The sequence below is a fragment of the Ornithodoros turicata genome, chromosome 6 (genome assembly GCF_037126465.1).
Source record: "Ornithodoros turicata isolate Travis chromosome 6, ASM3712646v1, whole genome shotgun sequence".
In the NCBI taxonomy this organism is placed as follows: Eukaryota; Metazoa; Arthropoda; class Arachnida; order Ixodida; family Argasidae; genus Ornithodoros; species Ornithodoros turicata.
In genome coordinates, this window is record NC_088206.1 from 30,813,981 (window position 1) to 30,834,880 (window position 20,900).

A 20,900-nucleotide genomic window follows, 5' to 3' on the forward strand; every position below is an offset into this window, starting at 1 on the left:
TTTTTTGCACGGACCGCAAACTTCGGAGCTCTCTAGCGTCGGAACGCGTATCTGTTTGAGGCTAATATTTCGGATTTGGTATACGTCTACCACCACAATAAATCGATTTTTTTTTCTGGTAACCATCTGTGGTGGTCGAGCACTATATCGCTGGATCACTTGGCGTCGTGGAATGGCGTGGGCCTGTGAACCCTATCGGTAGCCCGACAGATTGGTTTAACGTAGCACGCACAGATACGGCAATATACACTCGTCGTGAATATTGTTGTGCAGTATCCATCCTAGTGTTACTGGATATTGACACCGTCGATCGTCGTACACACCTGCTGTCGTCCCATGGGGAGGCTGATGTTGCCACAGCGTACACAGCCAGTCGTTAGATCTTTACCATTTGCCCGTACAGCATGGAATAAGCAACACGTCAGAGAGGACGCTGCAAAGCGTATTATCGAAAAGCCTAAAAGTGCCTCGGTGTACCTTGTGCAACTTCAAATGTCCTAACTACAGTAGAATCCGGAGACCTTCCATTAGATGTACTGAGGAAGCAGGAAACAGTGCGGCACTACGTTCGTCTATGCACGCGGCATCTCAAACACCCCCTTGCAAAAAAAGTGGAACGTCAAAATTTGCAATTCATCAACGTGATCGCTCCATATTGCAGTGCTTTACCAAAAGGCCAGTTCACATTAACGGCGGTCGATCCTCCGTGGACACCCACGACGACGGAAGCTTTCCTGATCGAAGCAGTCAGGATTGAGAGGGCTTTACTCTCGGTCCACCGTCGGACAGCTAGCGACCTCAGGACTACCCAGCCTTCGCCGCGCATGGAGGCTTCGACATACACTCTCTCTGGCAATTGATCCGAGAGGTGGTCCGAGAAGAAGTACGAGCTCTCCTCCGACCAGAAGAAACCTGAGCTTCTTTGGGCTCCATCGGGGCGATAATCAAGGAGGAGGTGCAGGCAGGCACTCCAAGCGCCGCCACCCGTCGCCGGGTACCGAAGCCAACCTACGCCGCCGCACTACGACAGCCACCAGCGCCAGCGCGGTACGGCAACGACTGGGAGCATTCGCGACCCGCCCAACCTACACCACTCAGCTACCCACTATGCGCACAATGAACTCGCAAGACAGATGTATGGCGAGCATCAGACCTGAGGCCGCTTTGTTACCACCGTGGTGAAGCCAATCACGTCTACCGCCGTTGCCCGTACCGACGACTGGGTCTACCCGGATTTTCACCCGACGCCCCCCGCCCTCAGCGCGGTAGTCGCCCCGCCGCAATTGAAGACTATCTACGGCAGCAGAATGCTTCTGCTGGCTCACGACGTGACCTGTCCCCGAGCGTCCCCCACCGCAGCAGGTCGCCACGAAGAGCACGTTCACCGTCACCGACAAGACGACCTGTGTGGCGCAGCCCTAACCAGGAAAACTGACTGCAGCTCCGGGAGGTGAAGCTGCGGGCCGACGAAAAGTTACAATTCCTCCAACTCGACGAACAGCAACGCAGCACCGCCGCGACGCTCGAAAAATTACCAATAACCTGCAAATACTCATCGACGGCCATGAGACGACTGCGTTAATCGATACCGGAGCCGACGACTCTGTTATGAGTGCTACGTTGGCTAAGAAGCTTCGCAAGGTGCAAACGAAGTGGGATGAGCCTGACATCGGGACTGTTGGTGGACACATCGTAACACCGACTGGCCGATGCACGGGAGTCATACAAGTGCATGACATACAGTACGTCGTCAGCTTCGCCGTCCTGCCGAACTGCCCACGTGACGTCATCCTCGGAATGGACTTCCTACTAGAAAATAAAGCGGTCATCGACTTCACCAACGGAGTAATTTCCTTAGAGACGCCAGAAGGGGAAGACGACGATAATGCGCGGCTGACACGTATAAGCCCGGAGAAGCGCACAAATACGCATGTGGCAGCTATAGCAAGTCACCGGGTCAACCTTCCTCCCTTGTCATCACGTATTATTACTGCTGTGAGTGACACAGCCCCGAATGGCTCTCTGTTGGCCGAAGGAAACATTCACCTCCTCCTACAACGCGGCATCGGGATAGCAAGAGGAATTGTGCCTGTCAGACTGGAAAATGCAGCTACTGATTACGAACTTTAGCCAGGAACCGCAGCATCTCACAAGTGGCACAAAAATAGCTGTCCTTGCGGACGATTATATCACTCCAACTATTTGTCTCCTGGACAGTGCACGCACCGACTGCACCACAGAACACCACGACCGCCCGTTCAACATAAACCCTGAACTAACTGCGGTGCGGAAGCACACCCTTCTGCAAGTACTACAGGCTTCGAGTGACTGTTTCGCCACTTCGTCCAAAGTGCGACAGACGACGGTAGGAAAGCATCGCATCATAGTCGACGAAGACGTCCGGCCGATTCATCGTATGCTGTATCGGGTGTCACCTAAAGAGCGAGAAGCCATCCAAGCACACGTAGAAGAAATGCTGGAAGACGACATTATCCAGCCGTAGCCCAGTCCTTGGGCGTCGCCGGTTGTACTCGTGAAGAAAAAGGATGGAACACCCAAGTTCTGCGTCGACTACCGAAAACTCAACGAGGTCACGAAGAAGGACGTTTATCCGTTACCACGCATCGTCGACACACTCGATCGTCTCCAAAATGCGAAGTTCTTCTCCTCCATGGACCTCAAGATGGGGTACTGGCAAGTGGAAGTCGACGAACGCGATCGTGAGAGAACGGCTTTCGTTACTCCGGGTGGGCTTTACGAATTCAAGGTTATGCCGTTCGGCCTCTGCACAGCTCCAGCTACGTTTCACCGAGTAATGGACACCGTATTGGCTGGGTTAAAATGACAAACCTGCCTTGTGTACCTCGACGACGTCGTTGTCTTCGCAAGAACATTCGAGGAACACGTAGAACGGCTGAAACAAGTTTTCGAGGCCATCAGAGCTACGGGACTATCGCTAAAACCTGAAAAATGTTGGTTCGCCTACCAAGAACTCATGTTTCTTGGCCATCTCGTAAGCGGCGACGGCATACGCCCGGATCCCGAAAAGACAGCGGCTATCGCCAATTACCCTGTCCCTTCTAACGTTAAAGACGTACGAAGCTTCCTTGGTCTCTGCTCCTACTATCGCCGTTTCATCCGAAGTTTCTCGAAAAAAGCATCAACGCTCAACGCACTGACGAAGGATGGAGCTTCTTTTGAGTGGCGCGAAGCGCTACAACGGGCCTTCGACGAATTAAAGGCACGCCTCCAGACTGCACCTGTGCTGGCACACTTCGACCCCAACGCCGAAACCGAAATACACACCGACGCAAGCAATGAAGGTCTCGGGGCAGTGCTGGTTCAACTACAAGACGGCCTCGAACGTGTCATCGCTTACGCAAGCAGAACCCTATCCAGGACCGAGAAAAACTACCCGACAACAGAGAAGGAGTGCCTTGCACATATATTTGCCATCACGAAGCTGCTTCCCTACTTGTACGGACGCCCGTTCAAAGTAGTGACAGACCATCATGCTCTATGCTGCCTCGCCGCCCTAAGAGACCCGTCGGGTTGATTAGCACGGTGGAGTCTTCGGCTATAGGAGTACGACGTCACCATCACCTACAAGTCGGGAAGAAAGCACAACGACGCAGACTGCTTGTCGTGGGCACCACTCCAGGGAACAGACAGCGGCGACGAGACCGAAGACAGTTTCCTGGGCCTCGTCAGTGCGACCACTATGGCTTCAGAACAGCACAGCGACCCAGAACTGAGGCCTCTCATCGACTACCTGCAAACTCGGGCTGGCAACGTCCCTGCCGTCTTCAGACGATCGCTCCCAACTTCTCCATACGTAATGGTGTCCTCTACAAGCAGAATCACGAGCCACAGGGCGCTGCATGGCTTCTAGTTGTACCTTCAGGGATGCGCACGGAAATCTTCGCATCCTGTCACGACGAGCCGTCTTCGGGTCACCTGGGGTACAGCAGAACAGTGGCCCGCATAAGGGAAAAGTACTACTGGCCAAAGCTAGCCAAAGCTGTCCACCAGTACGTGAGAACATGTAGGGAGTGTCAACGCCGAAAAACGCCACCAGTGCGTCCGTCTGGATACCTTCAGCCGATTCTGCCGCCGTCGGCAGCGTTTGAACAGATGGGCATGGACCTACTCGGACCCTTCCCACGATCGTCTTCCGGAAATCGTTGGATAATCGTAGCGACGGACAACCTAACACGGTACGCCGAGACAAAATCCCTCCCTCAAGAGACTGCCGCTGAAGTGGAAAAGTTCTTCGTTGAATGTATTGTATTCCGCCACGGAGCTCCCACGACCATAATCACCGACAGAGGAACAGCATTCACAAGCAGACTCACCTAAGAAATTTTCCGCCTCAGCCATACTGTCCACCGCAGAACGACGGCGTATCGTCCAAAAACAAACGAGAGCCTTGGGACGAAATATTGCCGTACGTCACGTTCGCTTACAACACGGCAGTCCAAGAAACAACCGGGTTCACGCCGTTTCACCTTGTGCACGGACGTGATGCTGCAACGATGCTCTACGCGATGCTGCCTCACGAGCCCAGTGAAGAAGATAAGCGATGCCCTGGATTTCACCCAACGAGCCGAGGAAGCTCGCTAGGCTACGGATCGGACAGCAACAACGCGAGGATACGAGACGGTACAATCTATGCCGACGAAACACGCAGTTTAGCGCAGGAGACCTGGTATGCGTGTGGACTCCGATCCGACGACGAGGGTTAAGCGAGAAACTTCTCAAACGCTATTTCGGCCCACACAAAATACTGCGACGCGTAGGAGGGTTGGACTACGAATTAGTAGCTCAAGACAGCACAGCTTCTCGGCGAACCCCGACCCCTGAAATCGTGCACGTCGTTCGCCTCAAGCCGTACTACTCCAGGTAGTTTGGACGATCCCCAGAACCAGAAGAAAATTCGCTACTTCTTTACCTCGAGTACCTGGAGAGCCCGGAACGCCCGCCGAAACTGCTCTATCGCCCTCGACACAGGTTCTGGCATCGGGACGATGCCACGTCTACGGAGGGGGCAATGCCACGTATCATCTTTGAAGCGACCACACACAACAACAGCAGGCAACGAGGCGTCGAACGACGGGCTGGGGTACGCGACACGTCGCGCTACATGGCAAGCGATCCTTCTGGAAGCATCTGCTCCTTCGCTCGCATCAATCTCAAGTACGGACAGACGACCTTGGAGAGGCTTCTGTATTTCTTTCTCTCCACCGACGCGCGCTTTCTACAATGTTCGCCGCTGTGCATAAAAGCTTGTGAGCTCCCAGTCGGAGCATTATTCACCTTAGTTCTGTTTAAGAGCTATCGCTCTGGTGTTAACCAGCTAAGCAGCTGAATAAAGCGTTCGCCAATTATTCGTCGTCTCGCTCGTCTGTTTCCATCTGTGACCAATATCACCAAAAGGCTTCAATACCCTCTCCAGTGCGGAAGCAGTACTGTCTGTCTCTGAAGGAGAGCCATCGTGCTAGGACCTCGATTTCCACAGACTGGTCGACGTCAACGTCTGGGTCTTCATCAGCGTTTGTTGTACAACAACATAGTAGAGAAGGAATGGCAAGGCTTTCCCACAGAACATCGTCGACAGCAGCGTAATCGGTAGCCATGCAGCTGGCAATGCAATATGTGGTTGCGCACCAGGTGCCCGCGCAATGGGTCATATATTGCGATTCAGAGGCCGGCCTCCAAGCCATAACATCATTCTTGGGAAGTGCCTGTATGGTACCTATAGTACGGGACATTCTCATCGCATACAAGAAAGCAGTAGATACTGGCCACGACATACTGCTTCAGTGGATTCCTAGACTTGTTGGCATACGGGGTAATGAAGCTGCAAATGAGATGGCGGATATAGCGCACCTATCGTCAACCGAACACACGGTGACATATTCCACGTCAGATGTGAAACACATGTTAAAATTGCTGACAGAAGACATATGCAGAAGGCAGTGGTTACAAGTCGACAGGGGGTCATCCTTGCTTCATCAGATTGACCTGGAGCTGAAATTCCGTGTTCTGTCCAGCATACCGCGACCTATACAAACACTTCGGCATCACATATGCTTACAGCCGCGTCCCTGGCGGTGGGCGGATCGCCGTTATGGATAGCGGTCGCTATCGAGAAACATAGTAAGCATTACGGTAACGTGCGTTATGAGGAGTGCATAACGCGTCATAAGTGTTGGCGGAGCTTTCAAGGTCAGACTCCAAGAATGTATTTGAAATGCTTACAGACGTTTTGAGGATCTCTTCTCGGTCCCTTTTATAGGTATCAAAATTATTCTACACCTGCATTTAAAATGATGGTACCCTTGTATATATTCAATTACCACTATTATTATTTATTTTATTTATCGGTTTATTTGGTACTACATTTGGTACTGCATATTTGGTTCCATTAGAGCCGCCACGTTGCCGTATGTAACACGTAAATAACCTCTCTCTTTGCGAAGGTAGCAGAGACGGAAATAGTCTCAAACGACAAAGACGTGATGTATTAATAATAAGAATGACAACTGTGAGTAGGTTTACACGTAATGTGTGTCCGCACACATTTGTGTGGCTACATGCTGCAGGTGCCGCAAGGTAGGGCTGCGGAGAATTTCGACCAGGTGGTGGTGGTGATGGTGAAAGGGCTCGCCGTTGTATGCCTCACAGAGGTGGGCAACGTCACGACTGACGCCCTTGGGGAGTGGGCGTTCTGGGCCGACTTCTAAAGGAACTGTGCAGACATACGTCTGAGGGCGTCTGAGGAAAATCTTGGAAAAAGCACAGACATCCCTTGGGTCCTAGGTCCGTTTGCATAAAAGTTAAGTACTAGTCTCATACTCAATCGCAATATTTATTTATTTATTTATTCTTATTTTCTTTTTCTTAAAACCAAACCAAACCAAGCCATCAATCGCAATAGCCTTTGTCGCGCATTGAGCATGCGGTCGCTGTTCGTGCGGGAAGCGCTGCCAAAGCTATTCAGAATGAGTCCGAGTCTCACACTGAACTTTTACGAAAACGGGCCCTGGGGTCTGTTCGCCAACTAACTAATAAGATCCCGCAGTTCTTGCTGCCTATATGCGACGGTTACAACTAAAAAAGTGGGGTCATCATTACTGAGTGAAGGTTTGGGCTCGATCGTATTGCGGTTCGATCGAGATCAGACCGTAGCTTTTTTCCCGCTGTCAGACTCGATGAACGAAGAATCAATCCACGATCACAGATAACAACAATATATATTTAGTGGTGGTGGAGGTGACGATGAAATTGCTTGCCGTGGCGGCCATGCTCAGAACGGCAAAGCCACGACTATCACAGGGGAGACGGGGGCAATAGGGCTGTTGCAGTGAAGTTTGCACAGCGCCATTTCGGGCCCAAACGGCCACAGATCCCAACAGTAGGTCGTTTCATCAGCGTGTTTTGCATGGTGTTTCAAACGGTATGGTGCCAAGGAAGCTACAAAATCTTTAGGAAATCCACAGAAAAAGCGGTGCTTCTTGAAAAGTGCGAACAACTCGAGACTGCATTTGAAAGTGCCGCGTCGTCTGCTAAACGACCGCGTGTTGCACAATTTGGGGCGCTGACGTTGCTGCTCACTCGCGCTACCTGGCCCAGAGAAACAGGTCTATATCTTTTTGAAATCAATGAAACCAATCAATGAAATCCTCTACGCTTGAGCCTACACCGTCTAACTCTCGTTGTTTACGCACTATCTTTTTGGTGGCTGTGGTTGTCACGAAAACCGGCCCTCCGCTGGTGGCTTCACGTATGTGGGTTGCGTCACGTCTGTAGCCAGGATCGTTCTGCTTCCGAAAAGGCAAAACATGCACCAATACAATTGACTGCTGCATTTTCTTACCTTTTTTTTCCCGATGCATTGGTACTCTTTTACGAATGCTGTCTTGGAGTATCCTCTACTCGGTACCAAATATTTCCTTTTTGTGATGTCCTGGCATATAAGTTCCGTGTCGTGTTTCTTCTGGATCGTGAGCCAACTTCCGCAACCAGGCCTTCCTTGTTGTCTCAGAAATTGCGGGCGTCATTCCGACCTCACAGGCGAATCATCTTCCTGAAACTTTACTCACGACTTTAATGTTGCAAAGGGGTATTCCAGCTCCGGTTGGCTGTAGCGCGCTGTCGTATTCGCTTCATTCTCTTAGTAGTAGAATAGCGGTTTTGCGTTTCGAAAGTCCCGTCGAATAACGGTTCTGGTGCAGCATTTTACAGAGAGTCTGGAACCGTCGACTGATTTTGTGACTAGAAATGTATATGACTATGAGTTCCATGTAGATGTGTCATGCAGCATTTCATCTAATAGAGAGCCGTAGTGTCTGAGACAAACTTCCGGATTTGGCTTTGCTTTGACGTAAGCGTAAGGTACTGCATCTTAGCGGATATCCCGAAGGTGTGTGACTGAGATAAAGCTGACGAGTCTGCGAGTTTTGTTTCAAATCACTGATTGCGACGCTTGGGAGAAAACCCGGAAGCTGTTGGCAGTGACACCAGGGCAGCGAAAACGCTGGTCATATTCAATCATAAATAACTTGAACTTAACTTATACGGGAATACAGCCACCCTAGCGGTGCTTCGAAGAAATAGAAGGAAATAGTGTTTTGACTATCTTACTCGAGTCAGAGGTTGTCGGTCAGCTAGACGCTATGTTACTGCGGATAATACGAATCTTACCGTGAACTGTGGTAATCAACGCGGCGTTTGTGGCAATTATGCAAGCTGTATGCTAGGCTGATATCGCCAGGGTCAGGGTTGCCAAATTGGCTACATGCTGACTGTCGTGGCGCCGAAATTTAGACGTTGCCTATTTTCTGGCTACTGTGCGGGTACTTCTCGGCGCTACATCTTGACTTCTGTGTTATTCAATTGAGCATATCAGCAACCAAGCTGGAAATAACAATGATTGCTAGAGGTGTGCAGGTATCCGCAGATCCGCGCTGATATCTTCCTGAAATCTGCATTTGTGGGTAACAAAATAAGGATTTAAAATCTGCACGGATAAAATGCGGATACACGTACTTGAACAAGCGTGGTTGCGGATCCGCTCGCGGATATTGCAAGCGCGGAGACTGCTTCAATATGGTCCGAACAATCTTATCAGCGCTGTCCTTTAACGATAGCCAATCTGACCGCTGGGTATCGAAACAATAATTAAGACGTCACAGCTTTGGCGGGCTACATCTCACGTTTTGTTTCCTAGGGTTTCGTTCTCAGCAGATCCTTGTGTGCGCGAAAACTTGGAATACGAACTGAACACGTAATAGCGACATGTAAACTTAACAATTGCAAGAACTCACTCTGATTGATCGATTGATTGTGGTAAAAAAAATCGAGATATTAGTCCCAAACTACTCGGGACTGGCTACTCCAGGACGCGTTATTTAGGGCTCATTGTATGTAAAACAAATGAAGGGAAAGGAGGGTGGGGAAAAAAGAAAAGGAAAACCATAGAAATCTAAAGTCAGTGACAACTTAAGTCCTACAATTTGGACCGCCCACTCCTCCGTGGAAGGATCATGCGATTGGCTACCAGCCTTTGCACGACACCCCCGCATCGCGATGTAGTACCGGCTCTGTCTCTCTCTCACCCCAGTCCCCACTTGGCCGCGCCGCACTACATTCGCGCGTGCGGAGCGATTCTTGTGTGGGGCCGTGGTCAAGTGTATGACTTATGTTGTCACTGACTATATATACTTTGGGAAGCACACATGCCAAGACGAGCGTGGAAAGAAATCCAAGTGCGAAAGTGCGAAAAACTCCAAGCACTAAAACACAAACAGCGTCACAGAGTGTCGTCCGTCGAGACGAGGATTATACAGGGGCACGCATGGCAGGTATGAGCTGATATCCAGGCCAGCACTCAAGAACCTTTGCAGTGGAGACGATTATCCATGCGGGCCGGCGATGACGCAAGGCTGCGACTGTATGTACTGTACTCACTCTGAAGAGCAACACAGACGCACTCATTCCTTCCAATTCAGTTACAGAACGCGATCATTTCGGGCGCACAAGATTCTCCCCAAATAGATGCCAACGGGGCAAAGGCATCACTTCCGGAAGATATACAGCTTGCATAATCGCCACAAACTCCGCGTTGATAACCACAACTGAAGGCCAGACTCGTATTCTTCGCAGTAAGCAGCATCTGGCTAACAACGGACACCCCATAACACTGAGTGGGATAATGAAAACACTATTTCCCTTATTATTCTAAGCGCTGCGAGAGCGAGTACGTGTCTTGTCAATGCATGGTAGTGGATGAGTAGGAATCGCGCTACGTTTTTAATATAGCAACGAAGCAAGTATTTCCGTGACAAATTTTCCGTATCGCGGTCTTCTAATGTTACTGATACCGATATTTTCGCAGCTCATCTCGACGACAGCTCTATTTTTACAACCGTAACCCATTAACCACATTTCTTCTTCCGATACGTTTAAACAACGAGAGCCAACGCTGTACAAGGAGGCTGTACCTGCTTTCACGTGTTCCGTATCTGGGAGTATATATGCCGTTTTCATCGCTTCCGGCTTCCCTCTCCGGTCTCGCATCCACTAGCACCGTGCTAGCACCGTTTTAGCCTTTCCTCGCTTCGTATTCTGATTGATATGTTCGCTGCCAGACTTCCTCCACATGCAGACTCCTAAACATGCAGACTGCTAAACGACCGCGTGTTGCACAACTTGGGGCGCTGACGTTACTGCTCACTCGCGCCACCTGGCCCAGAGAAACAGGTCTATATCTTTTTGAAATCAATGAAACCAATCAATGAAATCCTCCACGCTTGTGCCTACATCGTCTAATTCTCGTTGTTTACGCACTATCTTTTTGGTGGCGGTGGTTGTCACGAAACCGGCCTGGCATGGAAAACCGGCCTGGAAAACCGGCCGGTGTGTCATGTTGTTCCTCAACATGCCACAGTACTGTGCATTCGGTTGCACAATGAGGGGAGGGGTGAACAAGTTTTCAGCAGTGAGGTTTTATAGATATCCGCAGGACGAAAAGCGCCGCAGAGCATGGGCGTTAGCGGTGAAACGGGACAACTTCACGCCGGCAAATGCGTCACGAATAAGCAGGAAACACTTCGTGACTGGTGAGTGAAATGTTCAATTTGTTCTCCAAAGGTCTTAGGTGTGTGTGTGTGTATGGGAGGGGGGGATCCCTGTTCGACTAAGCTGCCGGTTCGTCTAGACCCAAGAGCCGCCCTAGGTTCAGCTTAATCGGACTGTCTCTGCATTTATGAGCACGAATCACCATACGTTCATTTACTATTGTCTTTACAATCCTTGAAAGTCTATATTTTGGTCTTATGGCATGAAGAATTGGGCAACTGCTATTATTTCAGGGGCCCCTGTACACACTCCAACTCATTCGGACTGGATTCCGAGCATCTTCGCTCATGAGGACCCTGCAAGGGACTCTGCAGTGGGAAACGTGCTCTCGAGCGCTATGAACGCGTACAAGCCCGCTTAGAGTTGCTGTACCCAGTGCGGCGTGTAGCGAGACTGAGAACGCCCAGGCAGCAGAACCAGTTGAAGTGCTGCCTGACAGCGAGGACATTTCTGCTTGTGCAGAGGAGCAGTCGCACAGTGTCTCTTGTGCAACTGAGCTGACAGGACGTTACATTGAGGAACTCACTGCAGAAAATGCTCGTCTAAAAAGTGAGAACAACCAGCCCGTTATGGCGGTACACTCAGGCAGGACAAAACCACTTGCCACGTCGCGTTTTCGTAAGTTTCACACACTTGAAGTGAAACCACGCTGTTGGGCAACTGTTTCCGTCACACGCAATCATTCTTCCTTCCTGGTGCTGCCGACACAAGCAAAAGTGTGTGAAATCTGCATCCCTCCTCTGATCAAGACGACGGGTAGGTAGCCCTGGCAAAACCCATTTTTAAAAGAATAACTCCAGCGTTTGGACCGGCCCATCCCAGAAGGCCCTGTCACGCTCAACAGTTGTAACAATGATTGATTTCTGTGTCCATACAACAAACCAGCACGACATCTGCAATCGCCATTTGGCCTTGCACCTGATAAAAGTACTGATGTGATCTCTTTAGCCCTTGCATGCTATCGAGGTAAAAGCTGCTGTCCGTAATGCTGGCAAGACAAGTGTCATGGCCTTTGTACGGACACTTATTTCTAAAAGCCGCTTCCCACAACAGCTACACTCAACAACACCATCAGGACTTGCGGCGACATAAGGCCACTCAGTGTTCACAATCAACCCTGAGTGCAATACAGTGAAGTTATCATGGCGTTTGGTCATTTTGACATTTTCTTTCCTACGTCTTCATCCCCCCCCCATGCAATTGATGCAAGAACGTTCTCTGTGTTTGTACCCCATTATTTCTATAAGTGTAGACTGTGGACTAGTACTCTCCTGTAAGGATGACACCCTGAAGAACAGCGACGCAGTTATCCTGCCTTCTCTGTGCCTCAACCACAGCTCGGGGAGCCTTTGTTTCCTAGTGCTCCTCTCCAGAAAATCAGCCTCCCTCTTGCATATGACAAGACAGTCAAAGATTCAGATGATGACACCTTCAAGCTCCTCACTGCATAGTCCTCTGTAGGCTTCATTGAAAACACTTGTCAGTGGCAGTGGCAGCAGCTCACACTCCTCTTTCCCTTCTGAAGCAGTGTCTGTTTCTTCCACATCCAGCACTCTTCTAGGCAACATTTTGTGCACTTTTGCACCAGGGCAGTGCTCCTTTAAGAAAATAAATGCTTAGTTTCATCAGAAGGAGGCCCTAATAGACATCTTTTCTGATTGCAATTTTGGATGCACATTACTTTCCACGGATACATTCGAAACTCAGCAACATGCAAACAACGGGAAATAAATCATCATGGTACCTTGATAATCTGGAAAAGCCCTGGACGACTCTTGGCGATGGCATTGAAACACTGGAGGATGTTAGTGGAGGGTGGAGGGTGTTAGTGGTTGTTTGCTTTGAGATTTCTTTAGGCGTCTGAAATCGATGTGCACTATCGCTGCTGGTTCTACCTGTGGCATGCAATGCAGCATCCGCGGCATATACCATTAAACAGTAGCATGTGTAAGAGCAGACTGAAGCGTTTGCTTCAATCATTCACTCACCTTTCCCTTGCTTGCATTTTGTTTCCAGTTACTGATGTGGGTGAAATTCCGTCTTCATGCGATCGAGTCACTGCTTCGATATGGAACAGGGTAGCAGCAACGTGACTGCACACGTCCCTCAACCTATAAATTAACAAATGCGAATTTAGATTAAACAAAGGAAAAGTGCCCCAGAAAGGTACAGTAAACGGTATGGGCTACTCACCCTACCTATGTTTGAAGGAATGAAAAAAAAAAAAAGATTGCGAAGCAACGCGCCCTCCTCGGAATAAATCATGCATTAGCTATGTTTAACGTTAGGCTGGGTTCGCTGGTTACATTAATTGTTTTATGTGTATGGGCTTAACCCTAATGCGTGGTCCCAGTCATCCTTGTCAGTCATGCCGCCTGTCTGCCATGAAACATAGCAACGCAACAAATACAGCGGACCATGGTCTGCTGTAGCAGGCATCTTCGAGTACAAGGAGGAGAACGAGAACAGGAGTTTGGTTTTGAAAATTGTTTTCCGTGCGTTCCGATGCAAAACTTGGTCTGTGCATCAAAGAGCTCAACGCCCCCCCCCCCTCCCCCAACACCCCTCGTATCTTCCTGCCGTTGTCTGGATTCTCGACGACTGCCATATTGCAAGCTCTCCGACTCTCTCTTCCACAGTGATAGAACAGGTCGCCGTCTGTCACGTTACAGAGCAATCGTGGAAGTTTGTGACTCAGCATTCGGAGCCTCGCATATCTCGGTCCAAGCCAATCAAACTGAGAGTAGCTTCCCCTACAGGCAAGGAATAGCAAGCCGTTCCTTCTGGCTGACTTTTGCTGTTAGAATAAATAGATTACCCCCCCCCCTCTACAGGCACAATATCAGCCATCATTCCACGCTAGAACATAATACTATGGAAAGTAGCTGTTGTGAGGCTGGAACATACAAACAGACAAACACAGAACACGTCTCCTGCCCGCTCTTTCATGTTTTTGTTATGCAGTGTGTTGAATGCGTAGTAGCTTTAGAATATTGTCAATGCAATTAGTCTGCCTGTCTCGCGCTGTATTCTCCCAAATTACTATTTCTCGATGCAACGTCCAAGTATCGTAAAATTTTTAGTTTCCAGAAGAGTGACATCATGGGTGGACTAATGTACACACACGTATGCCATGGTTGCCTCTCCGATGTCCATTACCGTTTGCTCACTACAGCTGTCTCGCAACTTCTGGCGGTGGCCGGGTATCCGCACGATCGACGTTTTCGGGCGAGATCTCGCCGGAGGCGCAAGGGCGAAAGGAGCGGCGTCATAGTTTCTTGAGTGCACGTGAGCAACGTCACATCTTCTCGTGCACTCGTCTGCCGCCGAGAGATTCTGTGCGCGCTCCACAGAATTTCTCAGACGAGAAACTGCGTCTGCTACTACGCCGCATTCAGCGCCGTCCTCCGTGGCAGGGGTCGAAACTGGAACTGAACCGTAACCGAAAACCGCAAAAAAAAAAAAAACGTAATTTTTGCCGAACCGAACCCGAACTGAACCGTAAACATTTTTTTCTCGCCCCTTGAACGAACCGGAAGTGAACCGGAAAATTATGTTGCGGTGACCGATTCGGCAGACGATGAAAACTCCTATACCTTCCCACTCGACTGCCGCCCACCAGCTCCCTGCATCGCTCGGAATCTTTCCGAATTCATTAAACCAAGGAGTGGTGAGTCCATGCACCTCCTACAGCGTGACCTCCGAAGGTCCACGACATTTCTGTACATTTTTGTGACTCGAGGTGAAAAAAAAAATGTGGTACACGACGGCTACACTTTGCATTGTTGTCTCGGCTGCTCCCTTTCATTCAGCGTCGCAGCGTGAAGGCAACGTAAATTTTACCTTACCTACCTCTAACCTACCGTTTAATATCAATCTTTAAATTTTAATAGTTCACTGTGACATCCACAAGCAACGCGGACAACTAGCGATCAAGGGAAACTTGTCGCTAGGTTGGCGTGTGGTCCAGAGCATGGTGCATAGCGTCGAGTTCTGGGCCCACTAGACGCCGATCGCTGAACCAAGAGACGCGACCTCTCTTTTTTCTTTCATACTTTTTGCTAAATACTGGCCATAGCTTTTTGCACTGGAGTTCAATGGTACGCTGTACGCCATTTCCCAGCACTTTTTGGTACAGTAAAGGATGATCTGCTGCATGGTTCTTTGTAGCTTTGAAGTGTAGAGGCGATGGTGAAGAGGGAGCAAGCGATCGCCGGAACCTGATGTTACTTCTGACATGTGGTACACTGATTAGCAAGCACACGTAAACCGGTCCGAACCGATTAATATTGGTTCAAACCGTTATTTTAGTTGCGCTGGACCGATAACCTTGATCCGGAACTTGAACCGAACGCCCCAAAATAACGGTTTCGAGCCCTGCTCCGTAGCGTTTTGAGTAACTCCTCCACCGTGACCTTAGACGTCGTTTGGATGCTCTTGGCATTTCTTCCGCGATATCTCGTTGGCGCGTGATTTCGTCCTCGCTCTCCTTTGCAGACATCTCGCCAGATAAAGTCCCTCGTGCGGATTCCCAGCGATCGGAAACGCGCTCTGTTGCTGGACGATATTATGCGAGTTGTTTTATTATGTTCATCTTTTGCTTCTTCGAGTGAGATTAATCTATAATACGAAGTAAAGGCAAATATCATAGTTTAGTCCTCACGGTGGCACTTTGAACAAACAAACAAACAAACAAAAAGAAAACACTGTCGTACAATGAAGGCTCATGATGGCAGCTCGCGTACAGCACATGACATCGTGCGAGTTCCTCAGCAAATTTATGATGCTCAAAGCCGCTGACGACCGCATAATTTCTCAAGTACTCAACTAACTTCGTGGGGAACGTCGGAGATGTACTTTGTTCACGTGCCTTCCAAGTAGAGATGGTACGCTCGCGACGGGTGCTTTTGCACGTGGAGATTATGTCAATGTATATATGCGTGAAACATCCTTCGTTTGGTCCTTAACAACTAGATCCCCTTGCTGTAGAAATTTGTACATTGCCAGGCTCTTGTATGATCGATTCTCTCTCTCTTTTGTCAGATGAGATACGCAAAGTGAAGTTGCGCACTGGCACCCAACAGCTACAGAGAGAAGAAACATATGCAGCGAGGTACATTGCTCTCTCCGTTCAATGCGGTTCCCTCTACACGAAAGAGGCCAGACTGATGGTCAGCGAGAAGTCGGGCTACCTGTTTTTGCAGACCGACAAGCCTATCTACTCTCCTAAGCAAACAGGTACGAAGGGTGATCATGGTTTGTGTGTGTAAGCACCACTGGTGCTATTGGACGACGAACACAGCGGCACATCGTGACAGCATACCGTCTGTTTCTTTCTTTGTCGTATCTTATTCTCATGCCGCCATTTTTAATATGTGTACCATGCGGCTCAATATTGTTGCCTCCAGTTATAAGTATTGTACCGTGGGAACTAATCCTAAAGTGTCGTGTCGCAGTAAGAAATACAAACTTAATACACGACGACCGCATGCGGACAACTCGTAGGATTCAATGTCCGTATAGGATTCAATGTCATATATCCGTCGTTTGTCCTCACAGGAAGTTACACGGAGATGCCTGGACGTTGCTCGGACTTACTTGCGTACGTGCTCAGGGCCCTGCATTTTCTCATTATTATTGATACTGTTTTATTGAGTTATACTGCGTAAGTGGACAGATTGTTACTCTGTGGCTCGTTTTTGTTTGTTCCTCTTATTTCCGTTACGCACAATGAGCACGAAGTTTTAAAAAACAAAAATAAAGACGTACAGATACAACCTCTAAGAACCATGAAGATCACTTAGGGGTAGTTTCATTTTAAATCGAACAACGTGTGAAAGTCGTATTTTTTAATTCGCCTAGAAAAAATATATGTTAGATGACAGCTCAAACGACGCAAATCGCGCCACGTGCGACGCTCGTGCGTGGAGTAGGTTCCGCGTAGGAGAGGAGGAAAGTCTGAGGATGCTTCAGCGTGCTTTCTTCTGAACCGACTTTGACGGGATCTAGCACCGCTGATTTTTTGCCTAGCAACTGGAGGTTTTTTCTGATTGTAGGCTGCACCATAGACACTGTCGACAGCCAACCACAGAATTCTGAGGGCCACAGATTTTCTGTTAAAAAATGCCAAGCTTGGCGTAAACGTTCAAAAAGGCCAAATTTTTGTTACCAATTTGCTTCATGACGGAATGTCTGAGGACATCGAGCTTAGTTCCATTCGATAGGACGTTGAAATAACTTTCGTGCTGTATAAAGTTCATTTTTCTCAGTCCAGTGCTTACTGTGTTATTAGCTTGAGAATCGCACATGGTAGACGAAAATTGCCAATGTTGTATCTCAATTTTCTCAAAAATGCCATCTTTGATTTCCTTGATTATTTTTGAAAGGGTGGCGTCATGTCTCTACTTTAGACCCCAAGTGAGACAATCGTTTATTTTTACCTGAGAGACGCGCAGCGATTTTTTTGGTCAGACATGGTCCACGAGACTGCAGACTTCAACCTCTTCTTTGCTACAGGTCTCCCGCTGGTGGAGTAATCAATGACCGCACTGCGTGAGCATTACTTTACGTTTACCCAATGGTCTCCCAGTTCCGTCAGGCTCATTCAAACCGTGGAAGAGTACATGAGTTCCCTGTGCGCCCTTGACGAGAAGCCCCAGTCCGCGAACATACCGACAAAGTATTGAGAAGAAACGAAGCGCTTCGTAAAGATCTTTGTCCAGTGGTAACATCGTAGCTTTTTGTTTCAGGTTGCCGCCAGTCCCCCAGGCAGTGTGAAAGTCACATCCTTTTCATTGGTAAAATAACGTTGTGGAAGTTTCGAAAAACGTAAAATGTGCCCATTGCGAGACCCCTGCAGATGATGGCTGCCACCATTGTATTAGTATCATCCGAAAGCTTTACAGGACCTTTCACATGATATAAAGTGACTTTGTTCAAGCGCATTTTTCGTCCGCCTAGTATCGCAAAACCACGAGTGGTACGCGAAAATTTTGCATGTTCGATCTTAATTATTTCTAAAACGCCAGAATATTTTTCACGATTTATTCCACAGGGGCAGAATTATGCCTGTACTTTGCGCTACTGGTAAGGTAGGTACCTTTTCTCTTTTGATTGAGACGCTGGGCTACCTTTCCGTGGAGCGATTTTTCCACACAAAGGCGCTCCTCGTATGTTTACGAGCGCACTTTGCTTCGTAATCTTTGCTTTGTAATTTATTGCCCAGATGTTGCATTCTGTACTTATTTTGCACTTATGGTACGTATGTTTATTTTTTCCTTTAGAGACGCAGGGCAATACTTTCGTGGGCGCCTTGAACTTGCTATTACGCACTTTCATGGGAGTCGCACGCACGACGTGTGCGTATGCACGTGCGCATATTCACTATTCTCCTGCACATGTGCTTGAGGCAATGCACATACGCACGCTATGAGGCTGTCGTGCGAGTTAATATTAGGAAGGCAGAACTACGGCCACAGGGGACAGAAAGTTACAACACGTGAGAATACAAATTTGTGGCTGCCTGGTTGCAGCAGTCTCTTAGCTTGGGCGCAATAAGTGATAGTTCCGAGGCTGTGCATGCTACCTTTAATTAGTTTTATGCACCGTAGCGTTATTTCGGAACCACGATGAGTACTATATACAAAGCCCGTAAGACCGCTGTGATGACAGTATGTTGCTGCTCTCAAGTATAACACGTTCGCCCTCCACGAGCTGTGTCACTGCCACCGTGGGAATCAAAATTTCCGACAGAACAAGGCACAACTAAAATCCCTCGTTTCCGGTAGCCGTAGGTACCTTAAACGGTAGCAGATCATATCCTCCAAACGCCCATTTCCACCGACGTCCCAATTCAACCAAAAGCTCATTTCCTGCAAAAAAATATTCGGAGGTTCTGGGCTTTCGGTTGATCTGGGTATGCGGGTGGCAGTGACCCATATCCCCCAAATGACCTTTTCGTCCAAGCGCCCAGAACCACCGAAAGCGGGATACTTCAAAAAACACGCGTCCAATTTTAACAGGGATAGGAGGAAGGGTGAGCGGTTCCCAAGTATGCGGGAATCCGATGTACATCTCGAGGCAGAGTTAACTGGAACACCACTTCGACTGGCGGAGCTAAACTCGGGGAGAGAGCAACCCTAGCGGCTCTTACGAAGAATAAAGGCAAATGGTGTTCCGACTGTCCCACTGTGGCTGTGTTGCTGTGGAGGTGTAAGCCTTGCCATGAGCTATTAACTTGGCATTGCCCTTAGCTGTGGTTATCGTCGCGATGTTTGTTTGTGTTTGCGTCGATTATGTAAAGGTGTATTCCGGCTGATATCGCACGGATACGATGCCTTTATCTCATTGATACACGCGAAAGTGGTCGCGTTCGCTCTGTGGGGCATTTTCAGAGTTGTGATAAAACAAATGAGGATGCACGAGGTCTAGTGGAAAATTTATTGGAGTTGCTGTCCACCTTTGCGCGTATCAGTGAGATAACAGCATCGTATCCGCGTGATATCGGCCAGCATACACCTTTACATAATCGTCTCAAACCCCAACAAACATCGCGATGATAATCACCGTTGAGAGTAATGCCGAGTCAACAACTCATGCCAAGACGGACACACTGTGGTGATCATTAGGTGGCAACGTTTCTTTTTTTTTTCTCTCTTTTTCTTTTTTTTGCCAGATCCCGAGCAGTCAAGCAATCTTGCATGTTCGCGTGGCACTTTCCGTGCGCCCGGAATTTCCCAGCTATTACTTCCGGTCCGGTCTCGAAAGGATCGAGCAGCGGGTTGCCCAACTATATCCGGTGTCGTCAAATCCGCACTGCAACGATGGCGAGTGCTCTCATTGAACCGCACGTCGAAGTCCACGTGATTTAGCAGACGACGGAACCCGAAGACAGGCGACAGCGATGGCCCTATCGTGATCCAAGTGTACGAACTCTGCCCTGATTCAAAAGGGATGAGGCGAGCCTGATCCTGATCCTAAAATTGCCAGATCCCTGGCACTCATGTTCGGGTGGCAACTGTCACATGATCCAGCTCCGGAGCCGACCTAGCAATTTCCGAGCGCCAGGCAGTGTTGTAATTAAATGACCACCACAATTCGCCATAAGTAGGACAGTGGAAACATTATTTCCCTTTATTTATCCTAAGCGCCGCTAGGGTGATTCTCTTCCCGATTCAGCGGTCGAAGTGGCGTTCCAGTTAACTTTGCTTCGAGCTGCACTTCCTTCAACTCGCCAGAGAGGGTCACGTGGGTTCCTGACTGCTGCTCATCCCGTGCACGAAATGTTCTGTAGCATGAGGTATGCGGTCCGTTGATTTGCACAGCTTCCTTTGTTCCCCTGCTTACTAATAATTCTCCTTAGAGATGTAACATATATGAGTAATATAAATATGAGAGCTGGTGCACGAGATCTATATTAAAGAAGCTTGATCGTAGTTGGATAGAAATGACACGATACTCGGTGTGTACAAATGAGATCGCGTTCAAGAAGTGATCTGAACGGAGAGGTATCCCGAAAATGAATTTTATTGGTATGCACTTTGCTGACGGGAGAAGCACTATCTTCGGAAGGTCATGGAAGTCCGCGTCATGATTCACGGAAAAAGAGCATGGTGGGAGTGGTATGTTCTGTGGCTGGAACATTTAGCGGGACGGCGGAAAACAAACAAACCTCAAGCGCCTTCAGAGGAGATCCACAGTTCAGACGATATGTTGGTTTCATGCATTCATACTGTTTGCAAGCTTTTTCTAGGGGTTGT

At 48.8% G+C, this 20,900-nt stretch overlaps 1 protein-coding gene across 1 annotated transcript in view; it reads left to right on the top strand.

Annotated features, from left to right (window-relative positions):
- LOC135396505 (complement C3-like) overlaps positions 1-20,900 on the top strand; it is a 210,740-nt gene that overhangs the window by 34,590 nt on the left and 155,250 nt on the right. Inside the window, exon 4 of the mRNA XM_064627518.1 lies at positions 16,186-16,380. Coding sequence (XP_064483588.1) covers positions 16,186-16,380 — 195 coding nt within the window. The remainder of the gene's footprint in view (positions 1-16,185; positions 16,381-20,900) is intronic.